The sequence below is a fragment of the Poecilia reticulata genome, chromosome 3 (assembly GCF_904066995.2).
Source record: "Poecilia reticulata chromosome 3, P_reticulata-male-v2, whole genome shotgun sequence".
NCBI lineage: Eukaryota > Metazoa > Chordata > Actinopteri > Cyprinodontiformes > Poeciliidae > Poecilia > Poecilia reticulata.
This window is the reverse complement of record NC_088832.1, coordinates 11471991-11497690: the sequence shown is the minus strand read 5'-3', so window position 1 is coordinate 11497690 and position 25700 is coordinate 11471991. Positions and strand designations below refer to the sequence as shown.

At 43.0% G+C, this 25700-nt stretch overlaps 1 protein-coding gene and 1 long non-coding RNA gene across 9 annotated transcripts; one reads left to right on the top strand and one right to left on the bottom strand.

The window, feature by feature from the left end:
• The first annotated feature begins 608 nt into the window (after nt 1-608).
• Nucleotides 609-23805, top strand: sema6d (semaphorin 6D). Of its 8 annotated transcripts, none has more exons than XM_008404581.3 (20): nt 609-971; nt 7122-7290; nt 7730-7841; nt 10135-10195; nt 10404-10466; nt 10572-10673; nt 10821-10911; nt 11150-11269; nt 12462-12550; nt 13324-13541; nt 13621-13752; nt 14373-14528; nt 15772-15945; nt 16247-16387; nt 16592-16669; nt 16797-16855; nt 17433-17489; nt 17970-18152; nt 19704-19960; nt 20058-23805. In XM_008404581.3, the coding sequence occupies exons 2-20, from the start codon at nt 7170-7172 to the stop codon at nt 21186-21188; spliced, it is 3345 nt and encodes a 1114-aa protein (XP_008402803.1). In that variant the 5' UTR covers nt 609-971; nt 7122-7169; the 3' UTR covers nt 21189-23805. The 8 variants fall into 8 exon arrangements, with proteins under 8 accessions (XP_008402803.1, XP_008402802.1, XP_008402805.1 ...); XM_008404580.3 differs by lacking the exon at nt 609-971 and adding an exon at nt 994-1931; XM_008404582.3 differs by lacking the exon at nt 609-971 and adding an exon at nt 1617-1931 and having other exon boundaries at nt 19704-19945.
• Nucleotides 15034-15839, bottom strand: LOC145551078 (uncharacterized). Its single transcript, XR_014086863.1, has 2 exons — nt 15701-15839; nt 15034-15365 (listed from the first exon to the last, which is right to left on the bottom strand). It is a non-coding gene; the product is annotated as an uncharacterized LOC145551078 (long non-coding RNA).
• Nucleotides 23806-25700: the final 1895 nt, after the last annotated feature.

Below are 25700 nucleotides of genomic sequence, written 5' to 3'. Positions count from 1 at the left end.
TATTATGCGAGTAAAAATGGCGAATTTGAACAGCGTCTGTTATCTTCCCTGCGTTCGTTTTTTCTTCTCTTTGTGGCGTTTTTTAAATAAATGAAAGTGTGCAATACCGCCACCATCTGGTTTGGAGTATGAACTGGAGCTAATGCCGTTGATTATAAGGTTTTAGGTCACACATCGGAAAATTGATTGGGTAATTCATACATATTCATTCATATTTTGTTCACTTAAAGTATACTTTTATTTAATATATTAAAAGTGTATTTTGGCACAATTATGTTTAAGTGTGTTTAAAGTACTAATTTCGAAATTGGTACAAGTGTATTTTTAGTATACTTCAGATATACTTATAGGTAGTACACTTAATAATTAGTATACTTAAAGTGTACTTTCATAAATTTAAGTATGTTTGAAGTATACTAAAGTATACTTTTTGTTCACCTGGGCAGGTCCTAAGCTGTTTAACTGACTTGATACAACTCAGCTGAAATGATTTTAAATGGGATCCCTTCTCTTTCTGAGGGGGGGATGGGGTTTAGTATTGGGAAGTTGGGAAAAGAGGGGGAGCAATATAGGGTCACAAGAAGAACTGAAAAAAAGGGGGGGTCAATTTTTCCTTTCTCTCCAGGCTTTAGGAAAGAAAGGGAAGGAAACCAGAGTAATGCAGAGAGAGAGAGAGAGAGAGAGAGAGAGAAGCCCAAACCAACCGAGGCGAGATGGATGACTGTCGGGGGAGGGACTGGAGCAAGAGCGCTGCTTATTGGTAGGCTGCGGTCCTCGCAGTGGATGGATTGACTTTGCTCGGGTCGAATTACACCATTTGCCGTGCATTAGTTTGTTTTTCTCCCAGCCAGGAGAAGTTGATTCACTACGACGCGCACGAGAGATTTTCTGTTTTCTGGATTACCAAAAGCGGCGCGTAAAAAGGACATATATATTAAAAATATATATACATATAAGCCGTTTCAGATGAGGTGAGTCCCTTGCAGATGATACGTGGATGTACTTTTTGTTGCGCCACACACTGTACGGTGAAAGTCGAAGAGGGAGGAAAACTAGAGAGAAGTCTTTTCGTAGGAAAACAAATATATCCCCTCTGACAGGGGCGCTGTGCTGATCTGTAAAAAAAAAAAAAAAAAAAAAGTGAAAAAAAAAAAAACTGAGAAGAGTAGTGGGACCCTGGACTGTTTTTATTTCAAGCCAGAGTCCGCTCGTTATTTATTTCTAGGTGACAAAATGAATCTGCTCGGCTCGGACGCTTCTTTCCACTGGGTGTTTGGAGAAAGATGGGACCACGTTTGAATTGTGTACCGTGATATGTGCTCGCAACTTGTAATAAGACAGCTAAATAAGTGAAACCGGTTGATGTAGACATGCAACTTGATTTATACAAACAGACAAAGTGATCAGTTTGCGATAAACATCGGTGGATGGGAGATGTTCCTGCTCCTTCCAAATCGATTCGTGCAAATAAAGTCAGAAAGCTGGATAGTAAGGAGACCATCGTTCCTGTTTATGCCCTTCCTCACTGGTTTCCAAAGTTAATAGTAGTGGAAGGGGCTGGTGTATTGGTGTACGAGAGGGAGAGAGACACACAACACAGAGAGAGAGAGAGAGAGAGAGAGGGAGGGGATGGTGGTATAGTGGGGGCTGTGTGGTCGTGGCAGAGCTTTGAAGATCACTCATCAGAGCGCAAGGGGGGCCCGGGGAACGGAGACCGAGTCAGAATGCTCCTGCGTGCGGAGAGCGGAGCTGAAAAATCACAGAGCGCTTCTGGATGAAGGAGGGACAAAAAAGAAAAAAAAGTGGGGTTCCGGATGGAGCTTAAAACAACAGGAATATCACAGGCTGGGCTTTTCCTCGCATATGGATTATCAAAGGATTATAACGTTCAGTCGGAATATCTCATTCATGCGTGAATTTGGCTGCTCAAGGTAGGTGACATGTGGGATATTCTTAAGGATAAAGTGTCTAATTTCCTGCGTTTTGAGACCAAAGCTGCGTGCGATCACCAAGGCGCACCTTAAATTTCTAACTGGACGGTTTACTGCTCTCTTGTTTTTATATCCAAAAAGCTAATTAATGGCCGGAATGTCCATGAAATGAAAGTATTTCTCGTTGATGATTGACTGTGGAAAAAGGGCGACATCCCGTTGAAGCTGTGCGTAAAATTCGCATATTCCAACGTTTGTTTTATTTTTTATTTTTTACAAACATCCATATTTGCTGTTACTAGAATGAATCAAACTGCTGATGAAATGTTGAGTAAAATTATGAAAGTGTTTTCTCTTATTTGTTTGTCTTAAAATCAACTTCTGGTGGCGGTGCATGCACATGACTGGAGGGGTTGGTAAAGAGTGGGCTGTTAAACAATAAGAGGAGATGGGCGGACAGTTACCAGGAAGGTGGTTCCTTTTCTGATGCCTCTGCTATTTTTAAAGCATCCTAGGGTTTTTTTTTTTCTTTTTTTTTTTTTAAAGCCATCTTGACGTTGAAGAGTAAACAGCAGAAGCGCTGCTAACCTTTTTGCAGGCAGAGAGGGGTCATGGAAGCCCAGCTCTGGGCATGAATAAAGCGCAATGGAGGCAGTTTAAAAAAAAAAAAAACGCAGCCCCATCACCGTTGTCCCTCGAGTCTTTGTTGTTCTTTTGTATGAGTCCTACATGTGGACTAAAAGGGCTATGAAAGGATTTACCACGGACAAAACTCGAATGCCTTCATGCTCCGGTCTGCACAATGCATGCATTAGAGCAGGGGCTGCAGCTTGGACTCTGTAGTCAGGACAGGGGTGAAACATCTTCATGCAAAGTTGGAACATTTGGAGTGAAAGAAGAAATATGCGGATTGGGATTTCAGGAAGAGTTCTGGAGTAATTCCACAATCTGCTGTGTTAGAGAAAGTGGGCAAATTGGATGTGGGGGGAAAAAAGCAACAGGAGGCGCTTATGTTGTTGTTGTTTTTGTTCATATAATTTTATTTATTCTTTAACAAATGCGCACAGCTACTCCTAAACCAACTTGATGTTTCTTTTTTTTTTTCAATGAATGTTTAAGCCTGATGATAGTTGACTCATGGTCTAAATGCTGGTTCTATATTTGCCAAATAATCTTGCACTCTCCTTTAGAAATACATCTAAATCCCCAAAAGTCTAAAGGATCTGAACTCCAGCCACAGAGATCACAGAGCTTAGTTCATGCTGTAATTACAAACTGCATGTAGTGGAGGAACACCACACCATGGGCCAGATGAAACATCAGAACAAGCCCTGATTTTTTACTTTTTTTTCCCCCCCCCACCTTTTTCGGACAGCACAGCTGGTCTGTGTGTCCTGCTTTCGCCTGGCTGGACACAGGGTCAGAGCTCGGTGACCAGAACGACCACTGTTAACCTCCTCTACAGCCGGCCGTAACCCCGGAACAGCCGCCATTAAACCATACAGTGACCACTTTTTACCCCTTTATGGTTTCCCTAAAATGCTGATTGCTTGGGCTAAATAGACAGAGTGGTAAAAGCTTGACCATGTGTGCAACATTTGGCTCCAGTTTGTTTGTTTAGTGATCAGAAACATCCAATAAACATGGATCCACAGGCCGGAGGGGGGTGCGGTTCCATTGTGTTGTATTGCCCAAACCACCCTTTTGTTTCTTCGTCACACCTGCAACGTAAGGCTTTTGTGCAGAACCACCGCTGAGAGCGGCCTTTTCTCCTGTTTCACTCCCCTGCTCGTCGAGCTACGGAGGAAAAGTTTGGAAGCATGCGTTCAAGGAAGCAGAAAACTTCCCTTTATGCCAGATCTCTGAAGCAACAAGTCCGACCAAGCCCGTCAGGCGTAATCCTGGCATAAGTAGCTGGCAGTTAGGAGTGCTATGCTTATTACTGAAGTGGGAAGGGAATAGATTTCATTTCTGTGCGTGTTTGGTAGCCGCTCTAATCATCTGGCCGACTCAGCCTTCCAGTGGAGCTGCATCTGGATTAATTTGACCGAGCCAAGTAGGAGAGCACCAAAAACCGCGTCACACCATGTACACAGCCTTAGGCCTGAAAGTCACGCATGCTTGCATGTGTTTTTAAACATGCACAGGGTAGAGAAATGCCTGAAACCCCACTCCTCAGTTATCTGACTTCCTGCGTTAGGTTCACACAGCTCGCGTTGTGTGAGATGACAAGTCGAAGAGTCCCCCCGAGCAGCAGCCATTGTTCTGCCGGGATTTACATCCACGCCACAAGTTCACACACAATTTACGAAATCTCATGCACTGCTGTTTGCTACTCTTTCTTACGATCCCCAATCCCTCAAAGAAGGACCTCCTTGCAAGAAAAAAGAAAAAAAACAACAACTTCCATCCAGTGTCACAATGGAGGTGAGGTTACATGTGCCAGTGAAAACACAGCTAAGAGGAGGATAAGTGTTAATCTGTCGCGTTAAGCTTGGAACATTAAAGCTTGGAGCTGCAACCACCATAACTGGGCTAGAGACCCAAGTCACCCACTGTCAGTAGGAACAGAAATCCAGCAGATCCCTTCCCCCCTCTCTGGTTCCCCCTATAACACCGTGGACTGGAGCCAGCGGCGTCGGCAGTGAAAGTGCCTGGTTGTAGGACACTGAAAAGCCTGTAATAACAGAGGCAGAGCGAGGCAGCGCTGAATGGCACTGAGTTGCGTGACAAGCCGAGCGTCTCCAGACTTGTTGAGGCGTTGTGTGTGCACGCACGCACGTACCTACGTGCACACGGCCCCGTGCACACACTGGAGGGCAGGAACCAGAGAGCGCGAAGGCAACTGAAAACAAAACTGGGCCTCATAAGAGAATAAGTAATTTTAGATCGCTGACCTTACACTAAAGTTTCTATAGAAAGCTCCTTCAGAGCTCGGTGGCGATAGTCGTGCAAGGAAGATTATCTCCGAGTGTCACCCTGGAGTGTTTTCCACCTGAATTGTTTAGTCAAAAAAAAAAATAATTATGTTTTTGATGAGGCAATGGAGAGAAGCCCTGCAAAATGGTTTGACAAGTGAAGAAATGATCTACCTGCAAACACCGCCAAGTTTGGGATATGTGTACAGCCTGCAGCTTTCATGAAAGCACCATAAAGTAGAACTGCACAGCTCAGTTTATTTACTTTTCATAGCTCTCCTGCTTTTTTTTCCCCCCACTGTTGAGCATTTGGTATCTATTCCTGTCCCAAGCTTCTCTTCGAAACTCAGCAGTTTATTGCACGAGATTTTAAAATAGCACAATTCTCAGTGCAAGAGTGCATCCAAAGAAGGTAGTTAAAAAAAGGAATGATGTGATGCTTTTAAGGAACACCAGAAGGCTTTTTTTTTTAAAACAGAGCAGCAACATCAACTTCTCCTTCTGATTAGGATCCTAACAGGTGCTCGGTCTAGATCTCTGTGAAAATAACCCTCTGGTCCCAGAAATCTTTCAATTTCTGCTGAGACATCAAACCCCTAATTTAACTATTATGTGGACTGATGAAGCTTAAGCATCATCTCGTACAGGCATTACATTACTCAGAGTTAATGGCACTGCTCTTTCAAAGGCCTCAGTGTCCCACAGAGCGCTGAATAGCCATGATTACACACTGCTCATGACTAAAACACATGGGCTTTACTCTGATTCCAGCTAACAACCCTTCCCTTTGATCAGCGAGCAGTAACTGTTTAGATCAACACAGGATTAGGGTGAAAAAAGCAGCATGTTTAATATCAACGTGTTAGCATAAAGGCCGTCTTTATGCACTCTGCACGCTCACATGACGCTCCTTCTCTGATTTTACAGTCTAATTTGGTACCTGACAACCATGTGCTGTAGGTTTTTTCCAATACCTGAAGAATTACTCTGGTGGCGCTGGCATCAAATATGTGATTCTTTTGACAAGCTGAACCAATCACATTTCGGTTTACAATGTCTTCACATTGCTACAGTGATTAGGGTGAGGGCTATAGATTTGTCTTTTCTGGCCGGTGATCAGCCATGTTTCCTGTGTGGATCAATCAAAGCGCTAATGGCTTGGCAGGGCCGGGCACACAGACAGCAGTGGAGCAGGTGTGCTTTGGGGCTAATTGAAAAATGAGTCGATACTTTCTCTGTGTGTGTGTGTGGGGGTGTGTGTGTGTGCGTTCCTATTTGTGCGTCCAACACAGTCAGCTCGGCATTCTAGCATTTGAAAGTGTGATTATGCATGCGCAGCCTCGTGTATGCGTCTGGGTATCTCAGTGTGCTCCAAGCTAATCCATCCTCCTGCCTGTGTGACGTCTCTCAGTAAATTGTTTATATCCGCTCAGGCTTTACCTCCATGAATAATTTGTTTGCCTTATAAATATTTGAATGTACACCAGTCATTAATATGCACAGACACAGTCTGTCCCTAAAGTACCCCTTCACACACCGACTTAACATTAACCCCCCCCGCCCTCCGCCACGCCCACGATAAATTATTGCCGTCGCAGCCGTCGGCATATCACATCTCCAATCAGACACTGTGCAAACCATTATCTCCTAAAATTACAACCATGTCAAAACAACTGTACACATGTCGCAGTGCAGACGCAAAGTGAGGGAATCACTGCGCTGCGATAAAAATAGAGCAGACCAGCTCTATCTACTTTAAGGCCGGAGTGACACCTGCCAGCAGAGCTCTGATAAAACTCTGCTAAGGTCAGAGCAGAGGCTGCGCTACCAGCGGTGATGACGCGCCAATGCGCTGATTAGTTCTGGGCCCGGCCAAGTAAAACGAATCACAGCACAGATGTACGGCGACAGCAGACGTCCCTCGCAGGGTGGACTTCCGGCGTCTCCAAACACACACCGAGAAGCCCCCGCCACTCTTATTTGGCTGACCTTCCTCTTAGAGAGCAGATGCAGCAAGAGGTTGTGGGGGAGGAAAGCGACCAAACGCTGCCATCGACAGCCCAGTCATCAATAAATCAGAGGCAACGTTAAGTGTGCATCATTACGTCACAGCTTAACTTTTTTTAATATATATATATATATATATATATACATTCGCCTGCTTTTCACACGCATCTCCTAGAACCGGAGTTGACGTCACTGTTGAGCCGTAGCACGAAATCTATCAACATCCAAGGACACAACAAGCCTGCATTTTTCTCCATGTCTCCAGGTAACATCTCCAGCAGTGTGCAACAGGACGCGTCGTCTGTGAGCAGCCATGGGCCAGCGAGCTGCGCTTCTGCTCAGCAAGCTTCTGCTGTTGCTGGCAGCCTCACGCACTCTCCTCGCAGTCAGCTTCCCGGAGGACACCGTGCCCCTCGACGTCGTTGACGCGCACTGTGAGTGGACAAACACGCACCAAACGCTCCCCCCAGCCTCCACTTTTTTTTTTTTCTCATTTCATTTACTACACCAAATTAACACAAAACACACATCCATCCATTTTGCCGTGTCAGCAGTTCACACTCCACGGTGCCACATTCATAAAATCACTCTGCTGTACGGCCAGTGGTAGCGTTAGGAAGATTTCATTTCCATTTCCGCTACGCACTGGAACAACGGAGCAAAAACGCTGACATAAGCAGCCTCCACCTAACACAGGAAACTAATGACACACGAGGTTTGATTGTTGAGAACGTACACAACAGTGCAATGGTGATTTGCAGTGCGTCTTAAATACAAGCCTGTGTATCAACTTAATTTTAATCAGAGCAGTCACGTTAACGAATGAGTGAGATTTATTCCGACTGAACGTGCATGCGTGTGATTTCTCTGCAGTTGCTCGGCGGTACCCTGTGTTCAGAGGCAGGCCCTCTGTCAACGACTCCCAGCATCGCCTCGACTTTCAGCTGATGACCAAAATACAGGACACGCTATTTATCGCTGGCAGGTATATTTAACACACATACACACACACACACACACCCCTACACAGACACACACATTTGCCGTCTCTATCTGTCGCCTTTCCCTTTCTCACATCCCCCCACATCAATATACTCAGTCGCTGCTTGGCACGTAAACACAAGCATACGGGTGAAAAAGCTCTTAGTGTTATTGGATCTGTGGCTTCCAGCCCTGCATCTGATGTGTATGGCTGGTATTGATTCAGTGAAGGCATCCATCACGCCCGCTTGACGTGCTTTCAGGGGGGTTTTCTTGGCATCCTTACATGTCTTTTTTTTATTTTTTTATTTTTATTTTTTATTTATGGGCAGCGGAATTAATGTGACTGCTAGCACTAATATTGTTGCTCGAAATTGCTTTGACATCAACAATATGAAAAGTCTCTCTAAAGTCCCTGCAGCCACCATCACATGGTGCTTTATTGTCAGGTGTGATCCTATTCCTGCCAGTTTGTGCCCTCAGTTTAAAAAAATGAATCAGAAATATGTTGTCCGAGGGCTGATCAATCGTCAAACGAATGAAAATAAATCAAGAGCAATCAAAGCGAGCCCTAATTGTTGCCTGTCTCTATTTCTTCAGAACCTTTTAAATGTTCTGTTTAAATTCGTAGATAACATGCTGGAATGCATTTTTTCGTCTCCTTATGAAGTTGAAACCGTTGACCATATTGATCTGTTTGCTGTGTTGGAATGGTTTTTACTAACCCTTTCAAATTATAATTCATTGATTATCTACTTGCCTCAGTTTGTACAGATCACCTTAAACAAGCCACTGGCATTTGAGCTAACTCATCGAACCCTTGGTAATATTCGTGCAGAGAGAACATTCAGGATATTCAGAGAGGTAATCCTGAACATGAAGGTTCCCCTTTATGCCGATGATGTCTTGCTCGTTATTTAAAATCCCCATTTTTCTTTGACCTTTGTGTTTTCGACATTGAGTCATGGCGGTGTACATCCAGCTCAGCAGGTGTAGGTAAAATATGTTGTAGACATATGCTGCCCACATTGACCTTCTGTCTGCCAAGAGAGACATTATGGTCTCTGTTGGCACGCCATTATCAACAGAACACAGTTCATGTAAATCAAACATGGATAAAGTAATGATTAAAGTAAACGACGGTTCTCAATGAGCAGGATACAGATAATCAGAGAATTTTGAAGTTGTTCAGTTCTAGTTTATCATCCATCATTTACTAAGGCAAACTCATTGTTCGGGTTAGACCACTTGCAGTTACATTGGGTGGTACGGTTGTTAAAGGCATCATTTTGACATGATTAAGTTATCAATAGGATGCTCCAAAATAAAACCGCTCAGCTCCTTCAATGAACAGTGAATGGTTGGACAGGCAAAGTATCTGCCATTGTATGTGGAGGCAAGTTTATACAGCATGGACGGTACAAGATATACAAGCAATGTCTTTCCAACACACCGAACAATCAATGTTTTATTTAGCCAAACCACAAAGTGACAGTTTGTGGTCCAGTTGGGGATGATTTTATCTAACGTTGTAATTTTGTTCTATTTCACTTAAAGATCAATTTCTGTGCTTTGCTACCAAAGGTTACACCTTCAACAATATGGAGTAAACCCGAAATATATATTAAGACTTGTGAGGTTTCAAATGTGTGAATACATCGTCCATTTTATTTTGCGTTTTTATTTTTCCCACCTGGTATCAGTTTCGAGGATTTCTGGGACTGAGTCCTGAATCGGTAATTTTGTTTTAAAATTAAAATAAGACTGGGTGTAGAAAATTGTTTCATACCGAATATAAATTTTCTGTATTCTGTCAGGATATTCACTTAGAACATGACTTAAATGAATATTGTCTACCAGCTGGAGATCACTTTGGTTTGATGTGGGGGTCGTAATCAGCCATGGAGAAACAACTGACCACAATGCAAATTAGAACTGCAGTCAGTGAGATCAGGGTTATTATTGTGTTTTGTCCGCACTGCAATTTTTCATTTGTATTAAAACTTCAATGATGACGATGACCTATTTCAGTATTTTTCTTTTTTTTAAAAAGCTTATCCTGATACCTTGTGATTTTAGTTTGAGGTTACAAAAGGAGGGTGTTTTTTGTAGTTGTAATGCCTAAATGAGAATAGGGAAAATGGTAACGTAAGCTGGGTTATAAATTGGTGAAGTTGCGAACTGGCCCTCAGAAAAATTGCAACAAAAAAAAAGAAGATTTAAACAACCATTTGAACCTCTCAGTGTTTTCCTTGTTCTGACTGCAGTGTGCGCGTGACGTTGTTGTGTGTTTGCAGGGATCAGGTGTACCTCGTCAGTCTGAGAGAATCCTACAGGAATGAGATCATTTCTTACCGGGTAAGATTCTCGCCACAAGCTGCTTTCTCAATCCACAGACCCTGAAAGGGCTCCTCAGAAAATACTGAGCCATTCATCACAAACCGGACAGGTTGTAAAATGAGAGTGGAAAAATGGAGGTGGGGGGAGAGAAGAGGGCTGTATCTGAGTGCAAGTCTGTGTATTTTGTTTGACATGCACATGTCTAATATGCTGTGTGTCTTTACAGAAGTTAACATGGCGGTCGGGCCAAGGTGACAGAGAGATGTGTGCTGTGAAGGGAAAACATAGAGTAAGTATGGAGAAAAAAAAGGGACTTGACAAAGTGTCTACTGTGAGGAAAGAAGCGGGCGGATTTTTATTATATGTGTGTGTGTGTGTGCGCGTTTGTTTCCAGGACGAGTGCCACAACTTTATTAAAGTGTTGGTTCCCAGAAATGATGACCTGGTGTTCATCTGTGGCACCAATGGCTTCAACCCCATGTGCAGATACTACAGGGTCAGTGGACCGGGACGATTTCAACTTTTCATTTTTTTGAAACACGCTCAGCCGCACAAATTTGACTGATTTATGCAGCCGCTTAGATGTGCCCGTGTTTCCGCTGGGTCTCCTCTGATGTGTGGGTGATCTCTGTGTTTCCTTCAGCTGGATAACCTCGAGTTTGACGGGGAAGAGATCAATGGTTTGGCGCGGTGCCCGTTCGACGCCAAGCAAACCAACGTGGCCCTGTTCGCTGGTACGGGTCGAACACACACGCCCGCCCGCGCGCATATGTAGTCTTGCAGGAGAACAACTGATGCGTTTCTACTTATGTTCTCATTATCACCTCTGTGTCTTTGCCACGGTAAAACCTGCCTGCAGCGATAACAGCTCGGCCAATTAAGTGTTATAAAAGAAAAAAGCAGCGAGAAGCAGTGGTATCTGTTCTTTCTACTTTTTGTGACCGTTTTATGTATTTGTTTTTGGCTTCCTAGAGGGAAAGCTGTATTCTGCAACAGTCGCCGACTTCCAGGCCAGCGATTCTGTCATCTACCGTAGCATGGGTGACGGATCAGCACTGAGAACCATCAAATACGACTCCAAATGGCTGAAAGGTGAGCAAATGGCCCTTTCTGTGCTTCCCAATTGTACGGAACAGTACAGGTGGATGTCAGTCAAATAGAATATCGTAAAAAAAAAGTTCAACTCAACACATGTGGATTACTTCACACAATGGGTGAACATTTCAAGCCTTCGTTTCTATTCACTTTGACGATTGCATCTTACATTAAGCCAGAAAAAAATAAACTTAATACAAAAATGTCAGTCCACTAGATAGGTTGTCCGCTGCTGGAAACCAACATGGCAGATGATCAGCTTTTGACTCTGCTGAGGTGTTAAGGAGAGTCACTTTGGTGGCATCTGTAAAAATGTACTTTGATTTTTTATTTTAAAATTGGTCTTTGGATAACAAGATTCCAGTTATCCATTTAATGTACTGATTTGAACTTGAAATGTTGTGCCCAAAATGCAAATGAGACCATTTTTTTTTAGCTGAGGTTTCTAGCACGCCAAGCTTTTTCACTAAACTACTTCCACACATGCTTGTTTTATGAAGTCCTCTTCAAGTCCATTTCACAATTTACGACACAGTTACCAGAAATCTCATTGTGTAGCCAATGCATGAGGAGGTTTATTAACCCGCCGTGAGGACGAACAGATTAATCTCCTGGTTGATCATGTTTGGTTGGGCTCCATAAAGTGCCGTTTCTGTGATCAACCAGAAAGATGTAAAAACTCCTCGTGTAAAAACTGAACTGGACTGAATGAATAAAAATCAAACTCTAAACTAAATCCCTTAAAGGGAAGGTGATTCATGTCACTGGCTGATTTTCAACCAAGTCTTGAGAATATTGTTGCAGAGGAGGAAACATTTCCAGCAGAACTATAGTACCGTATCATTTAATAATAAAAAAAAAAAGCCATCCATCACTCTGAATCCTTCTCTGGAAACACATGCATCTACCTGCCAAAAAAACGAAATGCCCATGGTGCCTTAGCATGTACGTACGTGACTGTCAGAGCTGTTTTTGGAGTGATAGAGAGCTTTCCTGCCTTGCCAAGCTTCACGGGAATATGGCCTGTTCTCTCCCAGGCAATCTAGGTCACCCCTGTCATATACGGCCTTGTACAAATCTCTGAAATATTCAACATGCACAGCAGTGGTGACGGTGCAGAAATACACTTTAACTCTCTGCCCCCCCTCCCCCCCATCCCCCCTTCTCTCTCTCTTTCTCTCCCTCTCAGAACCTCATTTCCTGCATGCAGCCGAGTTTGGGAATTACGTGTACTTTTTCTACCGGGAGATCGCCGTGGAACACAGCAATCTGGGAAAGGTAAGACAAGTGCAACCTCTGATCTAAACACCATGGATGTTCCTCCAAAACACAGCGTGCAGGACTTCTCTGCTTTAGTGAGTGGATGGGTTAGAATCGCTGGGATAAATGAGCCGTAGTGGTGATGGGAAGACGGCTATAAACCGCATCCCAGCTCAAAGGGAAATTTCGACATCCAGCGTTTACTGGGAATGGCTTCCAAATGCAAGGCCATTACACAGTAAAAGGATTTACCTCCTACAGGCTTTGTATTTTGTATCTCCCTCACACTCCAACAAACACAGTCATGTAATGGGAATTAGGACGGTCCACGTTCGAGACCAACTTTGCGTTTGACCACACCTCACCCTGGGTTGGGCCACAGGAAGCCAGCATCTTCCATCAGCCACTAGCTACTAAATATTTTACCTCTACTAATGCTGGGGTGACACCTGGCTTCTGATGGAGGTTTGCACTGGTGAATTATTAAAAGCGTCTAAGCCGACTGCCTCATGTACCTCATTTGTGCTCTCTGCCCCTGTGCAATCAGACACACTTTCGCACAATGCTGATTTAAGTACATTTTCTTTTTGCGTTTGTTTCATCCGGGGCGAATAATCTCCTCACACGGAGTTAAATACGAGTTGTGTGTGTGTTAAGTGATTTGTGCTGAGTTGCTACAGGATGGAGTTATTTATTATTCAAGAACCTGAAGTGTTTTTAGTGACACTCACGGAGATGCCTTCCTCTTCCGCTCGCCTCAGTCCTCTCTCCAACCGTCTCCCCCCCCACAGGTTGTTTATTCCCGAGTGGCCCGGATCTGCAAAAATGACGTCGGTGGGTCGCAGCGAGTGCTGGAGAAGCACTGGACCTCTTTCGTGAAGGCGAGGCTGAACTGCTCCGTGCCGGGGGAGTCCTTCTTCTACTTTGACGTGCTTCAGTCCATCACCGACATCATCGACGTCAACGGCGTTCCCTCCGTGGTGGGCGTGTTCACCACACAGATGAACAGGTGAGCCACAGAGGGAGGATTCTTGGGATGTGTGTTTCTTCAAATATCCCTATTCACTGGTGTCGTATCCCTTCCGCAGCATTCCGGGGTCAGCGGTGTGTGCCTTCTCCATGACTGACATAGAGAAAGTGTTCATGGGCCGGTTCAAGGAGCAGAAGACCCCCGACTCTGTGTGGACGCCGTTTCCAGAGGAGAAGCTGCCAAAACCTCGGTTAGAATTTGAACTCAAGGCAATACTCCGACCGTTCGATACACAATCCCAACAGGGAACGGGCATGCGCAGTAAAGTGGTTAAAGTGCATTATGAGTTACTGAACTTTTCTTTTTTTTTTTTGAGCAGCAGCTGTTAACCACCTCAATTTTCCTCTTTCTTAATCCTTCTTTGTCATGGTTAAACCCAGTGAAATCAAATCTTTTTCACGAGCCAGCCACCGGGTTATTAGCTTTGACCCAGCACACGCACTTGCCATCTGCTGGTGATTAAATTATTAATTTGGCATAATTAAATGCATTGAATATTTAGCTAGTTTAGTGTTGGCACTTATATCGGCAGCCATGCCCTGCGTCCAAAACACAAAGTCCGCGCTGCACCTCATTACCCCTGTAAATCATTGATGAGGGATAATCATGCATATGTATATTTTATGTTTCCAGCTGAGGCCTTTTCCATACCCCAAAAGACACCTGCTACTTCCCCCCTCCCCCTCCCTAAACTGTCCTAGCGCTTTTCATTCATTTCATTGTATGTTATAATTGCTCCTTGGTGTTTGACGGTATAGGCCCGATCTTTGACCTTTTGCCCTCTGTGCATGCGCACTCCCCATATCTTAGGCCTGGGAGCTGTGCAGGTCACGGTCCGGCTGCGTCCTTTAAGAGCTCTGTGGAGTTTCCAGACGATACCCTGCAGTTCATCAAGTCCCACCCTCTTATGGACACAGCTGTGCCTTCGATTGGGGATGAGCCGTGGTTCACCAAAACACGTGTCCGGTAAGCATACATGGAAAAAACATCTGTCGATGGAAACACAAGACCTGACGCACAAATTTACGGGTGTATGTGTCAGCAATGATTTGCAGTACTGTTCAAAGTTTTTTTTATGTCATTACTGACATGTTTATATGTCACTTTGGTGGATACAGGCTTCCTTTGACCTGTTTGAAACCTAAAATGTTTTTCTAGTTTGTTTTTTTTTCTTCCCTTTTTACGTCGTTCGTGTTATGACTATTTTTAGAGGGACAGAAAGGTTCCCAAATCAAAAAGAAAAACAGCGGTCTTCTATGTACATATCAGTCTCACATTAGGATAAACTATGTGTAGTTTAGATGGCTGTGGGAAAAGAACGTGCCTCTTTAGTAAGGCAGGTTTGTGTTGATCTTCATTAGTAATGGACATATGCTCACAAAAATATCAACAGTGAAAAGCAATACTTTCAAAATCTAAAACAACCTGAAATGTCATGAACACGGAACAGACATGAAACATGCGCAAAAAACAAGCTTTAAACAAAGTTTATCCAATGTGTTTTCCAGTTTACATTTTTTACTTACAAATACTGGGGAGATAATAAAATCCCGGTTCTATTTAAAAGCTAAACAAAATATTCACTTGGATAAAAGATGACACCCGTGCGTTTAATTGGGCTGTACCCACCTATGAGTGGTATAAATGACGGGTCCATATAGAGGCAGGGATGTGTAAGTAAGCAGTCATGGACGAGACAGACAGTGAATTATGAAGACATTTGTTGGCTTCAGAGTTATTGCTTTGCCTTGTATTTTGATTCTTAGCATTTGACTTTCTGGCATTTGAAAGTCTGGATTAAACCTGCAGACAGTGGCGCAAAAAGTGGGTATGCAGGGTATGCAACGCATAGGGGCGCAGCATCAGAGGGGGTGCCAAAACCCCGTCTGGAGGGCACGGCGCGCCGATGATTGTTTTCCCATACACTTCGGCGTGCCTTACGCTCCTTCACCTCGCGCACATAACGAGGTAAATGTAACGAGTTTTACCCTTCACGTATCGTTGCCTCGGAGGGGGGAGGAGGGTGTTGGGAGCGTCGCTCCTTCACCCTGACGATCCTTCCCTCGGGGGGTTGGGTGGTGGGGGGCGCCGATCTATGTTTTCGCATCCACCTGAATAATGTGTAGTTGCGCCACTGCCTGCAGAGTTTAAGGTGAATATTATTTAGACGTATAATAATTTCCCTCATGTTTCTCTGCTACTCATGAAGGTACCGACTAACAGCGCTGGCTGTAGACGGCCAAGCAGGACCCCACAAGAACTACACGGTGGTCTTCATCGGCGCCGAATCGGGGGTCGTCCTTAAGGTCTTGGCGAAGACTTCCCTTCTCTCCCTGAATGAGAGTCTGTTGCTGGAGGAGATCGATGTCTTCAACAGGGCCAAGTAGGTCTACATTAACCTTCTTCCATCTCTGTATTTGCTTTTCCTCCTCCGTTTCTCTTCCCCTTTGTGTCTTTCGGTTGGTGAGTCAGCAACTCTCAAAATAAAAGCGCCCGGCACACATGGCAACGTGTGCCTGCTTTCTCCACAATTGCAGTGCAAGTGATTATTTATCTGTCGAAGCGTCACATGTTAAAGATTAAACCGCTGTTAGGCTTGGACAAAAAGTTGCACCTTAAGTGTCTCCAACTACTGTCACTGAGAGGATTGAGTTTGCTGACAGGTTTCTGTCGTCTCCTTCCAGGTGCCCGTCTAACCGCGAGGATGACAAGCGTGTCCTCTCGCTTCATGTGGACAATAACACACACAGCCTTTATGTTGCCTTTTCAAGCTGTGTCATCCGTATTTCCCTGAGTCGCTGTGAAAGGCACTCCTCCTGCCAAAAGTAAGCGAGACCATACTCTCTGCACGGGGTTGTGGTGTCACTCATAGGTGTTTGACCTTATTCGTTTTTCACGTAAACATCGTAAAGGGCATCACAGCGGTTTGACCATAGGCGGCCGTATGGTTAATGTTCAGTCAGTCACAAATGATAACGATGTTCTTTCCATAATCATTAAGCCTGTTTTTGACTGTGTTTGTGCGCCAGGTCATGCATTGCATCGAGAGATCCTTACTGTGGCTGGAAGCCTCATGGAGCCTGTGACAGGATACAGCCTGGTGTTTTGTGAGTTAAAGCTCCGGTTGCCCAAAAAAAAAAAAAGAAAACAAAAGCCAAACATGAGAAAACAAGACTGCATGAGGCATTTGCTAATTTTTAAGTAACAGCCAAGTTTTTCCCTTTGTGTTTTCAGGAAAGGATACGAACAGGATGTTGAATATGGAAATACCACTCACCTTGGAGACTGTCAAGGTACGACTCTCATCCCCATGCCGTGCCATTGATCCTGCAACGCGGACAAACACATTCAGTTCTGCTCACACTGACACACACACACTGTACACAAATGAAACACAAACCCATCTCTGCATACACCATAAGCCTGCACACTCACAACCAGTAACCACTCCAGTAACTTTGCCCCTTACATGTATTCTCAGTATTAACACACACATCTACATACAGTACATGGCCACCTGTAACTATGGGTGCTTGTAAGGCCCACACATGGACATGTACAATTGAAAGGTCATGCTTAGCTCATGCAAATGATGGATGTCTTATTTTATTTTATGAGCAGACAATTATAACCCTAAGGAATCTACACTTAAATGGAATTTTCTCCTCATGTGTATTGGCTAAACATGACCAAGGCTGAACCTCAGTATTGATCAGAACCAGAGGGCTTCCAGTCAGAATAAAAAAAATTAAAAAAAAACACTGCTAGGAAGCTAAATATTAGTTGTCAAAGCAGGTTTTAAGCGTTCAGTTTTATTTTTACCTCTGAATTCCCTTATAATGATTTCTTGTCCTTTTTAATTCTTTTTAGTGTTTTTGGGCACTACCTCAGCGCCAGATTACAAATCATTTGGCGACCCTACCTCTGGTTAGTTTGATCTTTTACTCAACTGGTTTCTTTCCTTGAGTTCAGCATTTCCCACCCTTATCCTTTTCCATCCTTGCTACTTTTCATCTCTTGTTCCAAAACAACTGCTGAATGCTAACGCTTCATTTTTCACCGTCACAAACAACGTAGACCACATAGGTGCTCTAACCACAGCAGAGAACCACTCCCTTTCCTGATTCATCCATCTTCTCTTATGCATGCCAACCGTTCAACTCTTAACATCCGTAATGTTGTGTACCAACTCCTCTGAACACTTTAATCCAATATTTTTCTTCTTGTTTAGAATATTCAATGATGCACTGTTTTGGCTCTGTAAATGTTTTTTTTTGTTTTGTTCTGTTTTTTTTTTTTTGTTTTTGTTTTTTTCTCTCACAAATGCTCTGCTCATGCCTACTAATTGGGATAACAGTATGCTTTACACTCCTGCACAATTTGTTAACCGTTTGTTTGTCACCACAGACATGGCGTTTTCATCTGCACCAGTCACTGTCCAACCCAGTGGGCCCATACAGCCCCCAGTACTCATATCCAGTCAAAGCCCCAGCTCAGGGCCTCGTCCAGAGCTCTACGGCTCAGGCTTTGTGCTACAGGATGACCCAGCCACATCCCATTCTTTAAACTCTCTCCCAGGGGGGCCAGAGGGTAAGGCTCCTAGGGAGGCCAAACACGCTGCGTTAAAGCTGGTCTGATAGTTACCAGCAAGAAGCGTCTTTCATATCTATTGGCAACCTTGGTAGAGATGGATCGAAAGCCTTAAAAAATGCCTTAGCTTTTAGAAAGGAAACTTTAATTTGACTACATTTATTCAGCGTTATCAAATTACTGTTTTTACTGAATACCCAGTGTCACAACTTGCACAAAAATCCTATTAAATAAAAAATAAATAAGTGTTTTTTTGTGTATTATGTTTATGTAAATAAATATATGCATATATGTTGGGTTCGTGAATATGCCTATTCTTAGATAAAGAATGTTAAAAAGTAAATAAATAAATGTGAACAAATACATTTTTTTTATCTATACTTTTATTGAGGGGATAATAAAGTTTAGAAGTATTTAAAGGGTAATCTACGACGTGGGGTCTAAATATTACATGACACACAACCCCTTTTTTCTTAGACATGTTTCTGAATGGAACGTACAGGAGAGCGTCTTTAAAGCTAGGCAAATTTGTGTTGATCTTAAGTCAGCAAATCAGCAAATGGCTATAATAGATACTCAACTAAACTTATCTATATCCAAGTTAGAGCAGTATTTCAACTAGAAAAAGGCTGAAAAACATACAAAATCTAAACCCTCCTGTTTGAATACTGAAAAAAACCCCGCATATGTCTCAGCAAATGTCTACATAACATGTGTTTCATGTTTTTTTTGCTGTTGTCGTCATCTTTACCAAGGGTGCCAATAATTGTGGAGAGCACTTAATGCACAGAATTTCTACATTATTTGTGTTGCTTTTTGTCTGTTATAGTTTTGTGTCACCACTTTCATTTTCTGTGTTTCTTGTCAAATTATTTACTTCCTATCATCTACGTTAGCCTTCATTGTTGTCTGTTTTAAGACCTTCTTTGTTTGTTTCTATCCTTTTTTTCTAGAAATCTTTTAGCTAGCTTTAGTGATAGTTTATCCTGGCTGGTAGATAATTGACTGGGCCTCCTGTGCCACACCACTGCTGTGGCTGTACAGTGGATGACTAACCCCCTTCCGTGTCTGTGGTTACTAACAAACCTTGTGTAGAGCAGAGGCTTCCTGAATGCTCTGAATGCAAACATTGCATCTCTATTCTCCAACCAAGAAAAAAAATGTCAATTTGGCTCCATCTCGGATAAGAGAGCACTCTTTTTCCTGTTGATGCTTAGAAGCATGATCGCCTCTTGTTGAATGCTGGTCAAGTCAACTCTTTTGAACCAACGGTGCTTCCTGTAGATGGTGAAATGGATGCGGGTACAGAGCAGTGGCTGCCAAATTTCACCATACGTGTCCTTTATCTGTGCTTTACTAGTTTGAAGAATTTGAAAGTATTTGACTTGCATGTAGGTGCTTTGTATGGGAGAAGCGTAAAAGTGAAAAATCCAGCATGATTCTTTTACACACAAACATTTCTTCTGGTATATGGTGAAGTATGTGTCATTCAATAACCCCAGTGGCAAGTGCATTCGTTGAGGCGTTAACCACTGTATCACTGTATTGTAGGTGTATGGGACATCCGTACTGGTGACAGTAACCAGATGGTCCACATGAACATCCTCATCACCTGCGTCTTCGCTGCTTTTCTGATGGGGGCTCTCCTGGCTGGGCTGATCGTTTTCTGCTATCGAGACTCTGTCCTTCGTAAACCAAGGCACGTCCACAAGGACATGGAGTCTGCACCGTCTTGCTCTGACTCAACTGGGAGTTTTGTCAAACTCAATGGTCTATTTGACAGCCCTGTAAAGGTACAACCAGAAAAAGTAATTTATCCTTCAACATGTTTTGGCAACAAGTACCTAAAAGTTGAGCAAAGCTGTGTCTTATCTTACTGTGTTTCCTTTACTTTTATGTTCTTAGGAATACCAAACCAACATCGATTCTCCCAAGCTGTTCACCAATCTGCTGAGCAATGGTAAAGACTTGAGTACACCCAATGGTGACACCAAGACAATGATTCTGCGGGATGGCTGTCAGCCCCCGGAACTGGCTGCTCTACCCACTCCAGAGTCCACTCCTGTACTTCAGCAGAAAGGCCTGCAGCCCATCAAGAACCAGTGGGAAAAGGCTCATGGAAAGGTCAGCGGGCCCCGTAAGGAAGCCAACCCATCAGCAAAGAGTCCACAGTTTCTTTCTTCTTCACCTGCACCTGCTAATGCAAGTTACAACCACCCTCACATTGCCCTGGGACACTCCAACATCCCCAGTGCAGTTGTGCTGCCCAATGCTACACATGATCAGCCTAACCTTGACCATGGCAATGAAACTTTGCCGCATTCTTCCGAAAAGCAACTGAAGATTCCAGATTGTAAAGGAAACGGGAAAGATCAGAAGAGGTCTGTGGATGCCAGGAATACCCTGAATGACCTTTTAAAACATCTTAATGACTCTGTGGCCAACCCAAAGGCCATTCTACAAGAAGAATCAGGGCCTCGCCCAAGGCCTCATCTCATGCTGGAGCCAATGGAGGAGCTGACTGAAGTACCCCCAGCTGTGCCCAGCCGTGAAGCTTCCTTGTACTCTCCCTCCTCCTCTCTACCAAGGCACAGCCCCACTAAAAGGGTCGATGTGCCCATGCCCTCCACTCCCACTACACCCACAGGAAGCCTAAGCATGGGTGGGACCCTTGAGAGGCAAAGAGGGGGTTACCAACTCCACCGGAGTGCCTCGCACAGGCAGTCTTTATCGACCTCACCAAATGGAGTAACCATGGGGGTGTCTGTGTCTCGCCAGCACAGTATGAACAGAGGGGGATACATGCCCCCAACACCCCCTTCTAGACTTGACTCTCATGGTGCAATGGTGGCACCGGGGATGCACTCGCCCCACACACCTTCTGTTTCTCGACAGAGCAGCTACAGTGGGCATGGTTCGCTTCCCCGAACAGGGCTTAAAAGGACCCCATCATTAAAGCCAGATGTGCCCCCAAAACCCAATGGGTTTCCTCCACAGACTCCACAGATGCGAGTGGTCAACAAGTACAGTTATTAACATGGACAACCATGGACATTTCTAAGCAGGCTCTTGGTCTGTAGAGCTTTGTGCTCAAGGGCTTGGGGTGTCTGGATGGGATAAGGCCTTGTGTGTGTTTGTGTATCAACTTGAGGTGTTTCAATGCTCTTCAAATGGCATGTGCATTACACTTGCACTGGAAAGGGGAAACACCACATGGCCAAAGAAACCTACTGGGCCTCCCTCCAACCCCCACTGCTTCCCTGCACCCAGTAGCCACATGGAAATGAATAGCAGACAATGGTGAATTTGCTGCTCACCATTGTTCCTGGGTTTTGGTGCCACCTGTTCCAATGTAAGGTACAAGGTTTAGGGCATCCTCAACAGGCCAGTGTGGCACACGTGCGTGGGCAAAAGTGGTACAATACTTGAAGAATGGTTCTCAATTGTCACTGCCCTTGAGCACTGTTTTCCCACTAATGTGAACTGATCAGAGGAGAGGTAGGCGATGACTATGGTTGTGATATGCCTGGGGAAATAAAGAAAGTTAATATTCATTGTGTGCGTTCTGCTTTAGCAACTAAATTGAGTAGCAGGCAAGGTGAAAAAGGATGTGAATGCTTGAATGTGTCTCGGTCGACCAGAGAAGCAGCTTTCTGAAAAAGTTGCGCATATATTTGGTCTTGAGTTTCCACGTGTCAGTGAAAGCACCTTAAGATGTGTTGAGGACTTGAGTCACTGTCTTTTATTCCAACATTATAATCTGAATCGAGGATGCATCCATTTTTGTGTCACACACTAATGATCATTTGGTTGGGTCGGGCTGAAGTTGCTTATGTTGGGTGTGTGCTGAAAGCAGGGACTCTGTTACTCACTGGGAAATCTGACTTCTTGACATTTGCTGCTATGGGTTTTAGACAGAGCATTCGTCATTAATGCATTGTTTCCTCAACCAATGCTAGGACAGCTGATATGGGTGTGGACATTTGCTTGTGTCTGAGTATGTGTGTTATACTGTAAACAGAGGTGGAAAAGTACAGATCAACACACTGTCGAGACTAGAACATTGGACAGAATGTTTTTCTCCAGGACTGAAATGTATCCTTTTCTTAATTGCCCATGTCTAGGAGTTCTACTGGTCTTCTCTCATTAGTAGTAGTGTTAAAAATGCATAATATCGCCCCGCTTTTGAAATACTTTTAAACATTATTTTCAAGTGTTTCTTGTCTCTCATTAAATGTACCACTGTGAAAGTAGCAAAAGGATTTTATACAATGTTGACATTTCAGCCTACTTCTGTTCTCTTAGACTTATGCCCCCTAATAACACAAGGCTACCAGGAGTTTGCCCCTGCAATAAACCTAAAGAGGAAAAACAAATCTGAACTCAGTACAGTGCAACGACATAATATTCTTGTCATGTGCTCCATAGCCTGGGTTTCTAGTGCAGGTTTTTTCTGCAAAAGGCCAGTGTACAATCAACTCAACATTCACTAATGTGTCCAAATAAGTCATGCTGGGAATGACAAGGTCCTGTATATACTTAAATAATATAAATAAAGGGTATAAATATTTTTAGGCATCTGAACCTGAATCTGTGCATTGTGTGCCTTATCAACAAAACAAATTAGTACGGTATGTATTGTTGGCAATGTCAATTGGTTCTCTGTATGTGTCACATGTTCTGCAAATGTTTTTATACAAGCAATTTGAAATTTAGCAGGATGTCTGTCAAAAAAAAAAAAGTTTCTAACTAATTCCACTTGGGAGTTTACGTCCCCCAAAAAGGACGGTGAAAAATACTTATTGGGTTCAAATCATTTATTCCCTTTTACTGCCAGTGTTGCGAAGATTTGTGATATTCCACGACAAAAAGTGGTGCCATGCAGTGAATGTACTTTCATAACTACGGGATGCAGGGGCGGTCAAGACATTGCACTGTTGAGTGGAAGGCTTAACGCAGCCTGTCCTGCTCGCAGCCAATGTATTAACACAGTATTCAGATGTTCAGATGAAAGCTGTCCCTTGGCATAGCCGGCAGCGGTGCAGATTCCGTAATTCCCGAGACGTGTTGGGAAGGGGATTGTTTTTGTTTGCCAGAAAGTACGACTTGGGGGGATCATTTCTTGTAGCAGTGGGTACATGATTTGGGTGACTTTTGCAGTCTCTTTTTTTTTTTTTTTTTTTTTTTGAGTGTCAGTTGCCTGTTTAGCCCAAAGCCACGTTTTGTTTACAAGTGATGATTGTATGTAGAGGCTTTCTGCCCATCATCTAACCAGTGTTTATGCTCTGTTTTCTACTCGACACATGCACACAGACATGCACTCATCAAACACTGCTCAACTGCCTTGTACATTGCAATATGACCTGGGTCTTTTCGTTGCAATCCAAACTGAAGCCTTTATATTTCAGTCAGACTTTAATGTATGTGCAGATTAAACATTTTATCTCGCGTATGTTTGTTTTAAATACTGTGCATAATGGCTATGCACAGCCAGCTGTATATTTTATCTCCAGAGTATTTGGGCGTGTAGATATGTTGTAAAGTTGTACTGTGAATGTGTAAATAATGTTTTTTTTTTGTTTGTTTCATGTTTTTGTTGATTTTTTTTTTAACACGGCACGTATAGTTGAAATAAAATATTACTGCACAGAAACTGTTTCTCTGTGGTGTTTTTCAGCCAACAGAATTAAAACAAAAAATTGCATTTATTAAAAAAGAAAATACCAATAATGCATCTGATCTGACACGATCTGACAAGAGTCTGACACGGGAACCATAATGTGTATCGGTTTGTTACTGCATGAAAATGAGGGACTGGTGCTTTGTCTCAGTTGGTTTCTGCGAGCCAATCAGACACACGAGTGAGGAACGATTAAGCCTATTTTTAGATGTTGGCTGTTTTGATGTTTGAGGTCAGCACAGAGTCGGCCACACAACACAGCATGTGGGAAATACTCCAAAGTAATATGTTCTTCTACTCCCTAAACATCTGGACAAACTACTTCTTAGGGCCTAAGATCTAAGCCCCAAAATGAGTTGTGGAGGAACAGTGGTCATTTCAGATGCATGTGCTGATATTAAACAGACATGATTTTACAGATCCGAACAGCTATAAAAAAAAAAGAGCAAGATGAGTGAATGATGATTAATTTTCCATGCATCCACACTGAGTGAATTAAATTATCCAACTGTCCTCGTTAACTTACTTATCTAAGAATATATTTATATATTTGTATACACACAGACATTTAGAACACAGATATCTGCATCGATTCAATCATCAGATCATAAGTGATCTGAGACACAGGAGTAAAGTTCTGCCGTACTGAGAAGACACTGAATGAAGTCTCATTTCTCACGACCCTCCAACACTCACACAGATTTTATAACTATGTTTACTTTTGTGTCAAAGAAAGAATCATAATCTGTGTACACCTTAAAAATCACACAAAACTTAAAGCCCTATCCAAGATAACTGCTATGAATATTAGTCAAAAAGAAAAGACTTTTTCTGACGAGTGGATGCAAATGTGGTGTAGAAGATAAATTGCACAGGAGTATCATTCGTATTTTCCTTCAGAGTGGAGCAGTAAGCTTCACCACTCAGAAGTGAACAAATCTATTGTTGAAACATGGTGTACTTATAGAAAACCTGAAATATTTAAAACACCTCGTACTTAAGAACATTTTTTATTTTAAAACAAGAGACTACTTTATGTTGTGGTGATTAAGACTAAACCTAAAGGTAGATTTCCAGTTTGCTTCCCGGAAATTTCTGCCAGAAATTAATTAACCTTAAACTCTCCCTTAAATCCTCTCTTGAAATATTTGTTGTCTGGACTTTTAGTGCCATCGTCATTTATGTAAACTAATAGATGCTAAGACTTTTGTTCCTCTGTCTTCCTCATTATTGTTGATGCAGAGCATAACGAGGATGAAGGAAAAAAAAATGGAACGACATGATTTTCAGCAATTAAATTATAACCGATAATAATAATTTCACAGCAATTGACTGTGAAACTGATACAGAGTGACTGTATAGTCTGTGCAAAGGTTTTAATTGTGGAGGGCAGATGAATAAAAATGCCAGTCGGAATTACAACAACCTGATTCTTGAGTTACCGCCTGGCTTCTGAATTCTTTACAGCAATTACGCTCTGAACCCAAACAAGAATCCCTTCATAAACAGAAGGAACATGCTACCTTATCACATTTGTAATAAATTAAGCTGGACATGTCACTAAATGTTTGTGCATATGCAGCGTGCCTGGTCTGCTTTAATATCAACACCTGCTAACAACCTGTTTTCTTTTTAGTTCGTTTCTCTTCAATATGTGTAATCATTGAACTGAACCTGTTAATAAAGTTTTGATTGACTGAAACCAGATTTACGACAGGTTTTTTTTGTTTTATATGACTTTTTTTCTCTGGGTCTCCACAGACAACTGACACCAGCAGCCAGTTATTTAAGACCTATGCAGCTGAAGTTGACAAAAAAAACATGCAATTTGGAAGAAGTTAAACTCTTCCAAAGTTAAAACAGCTTCT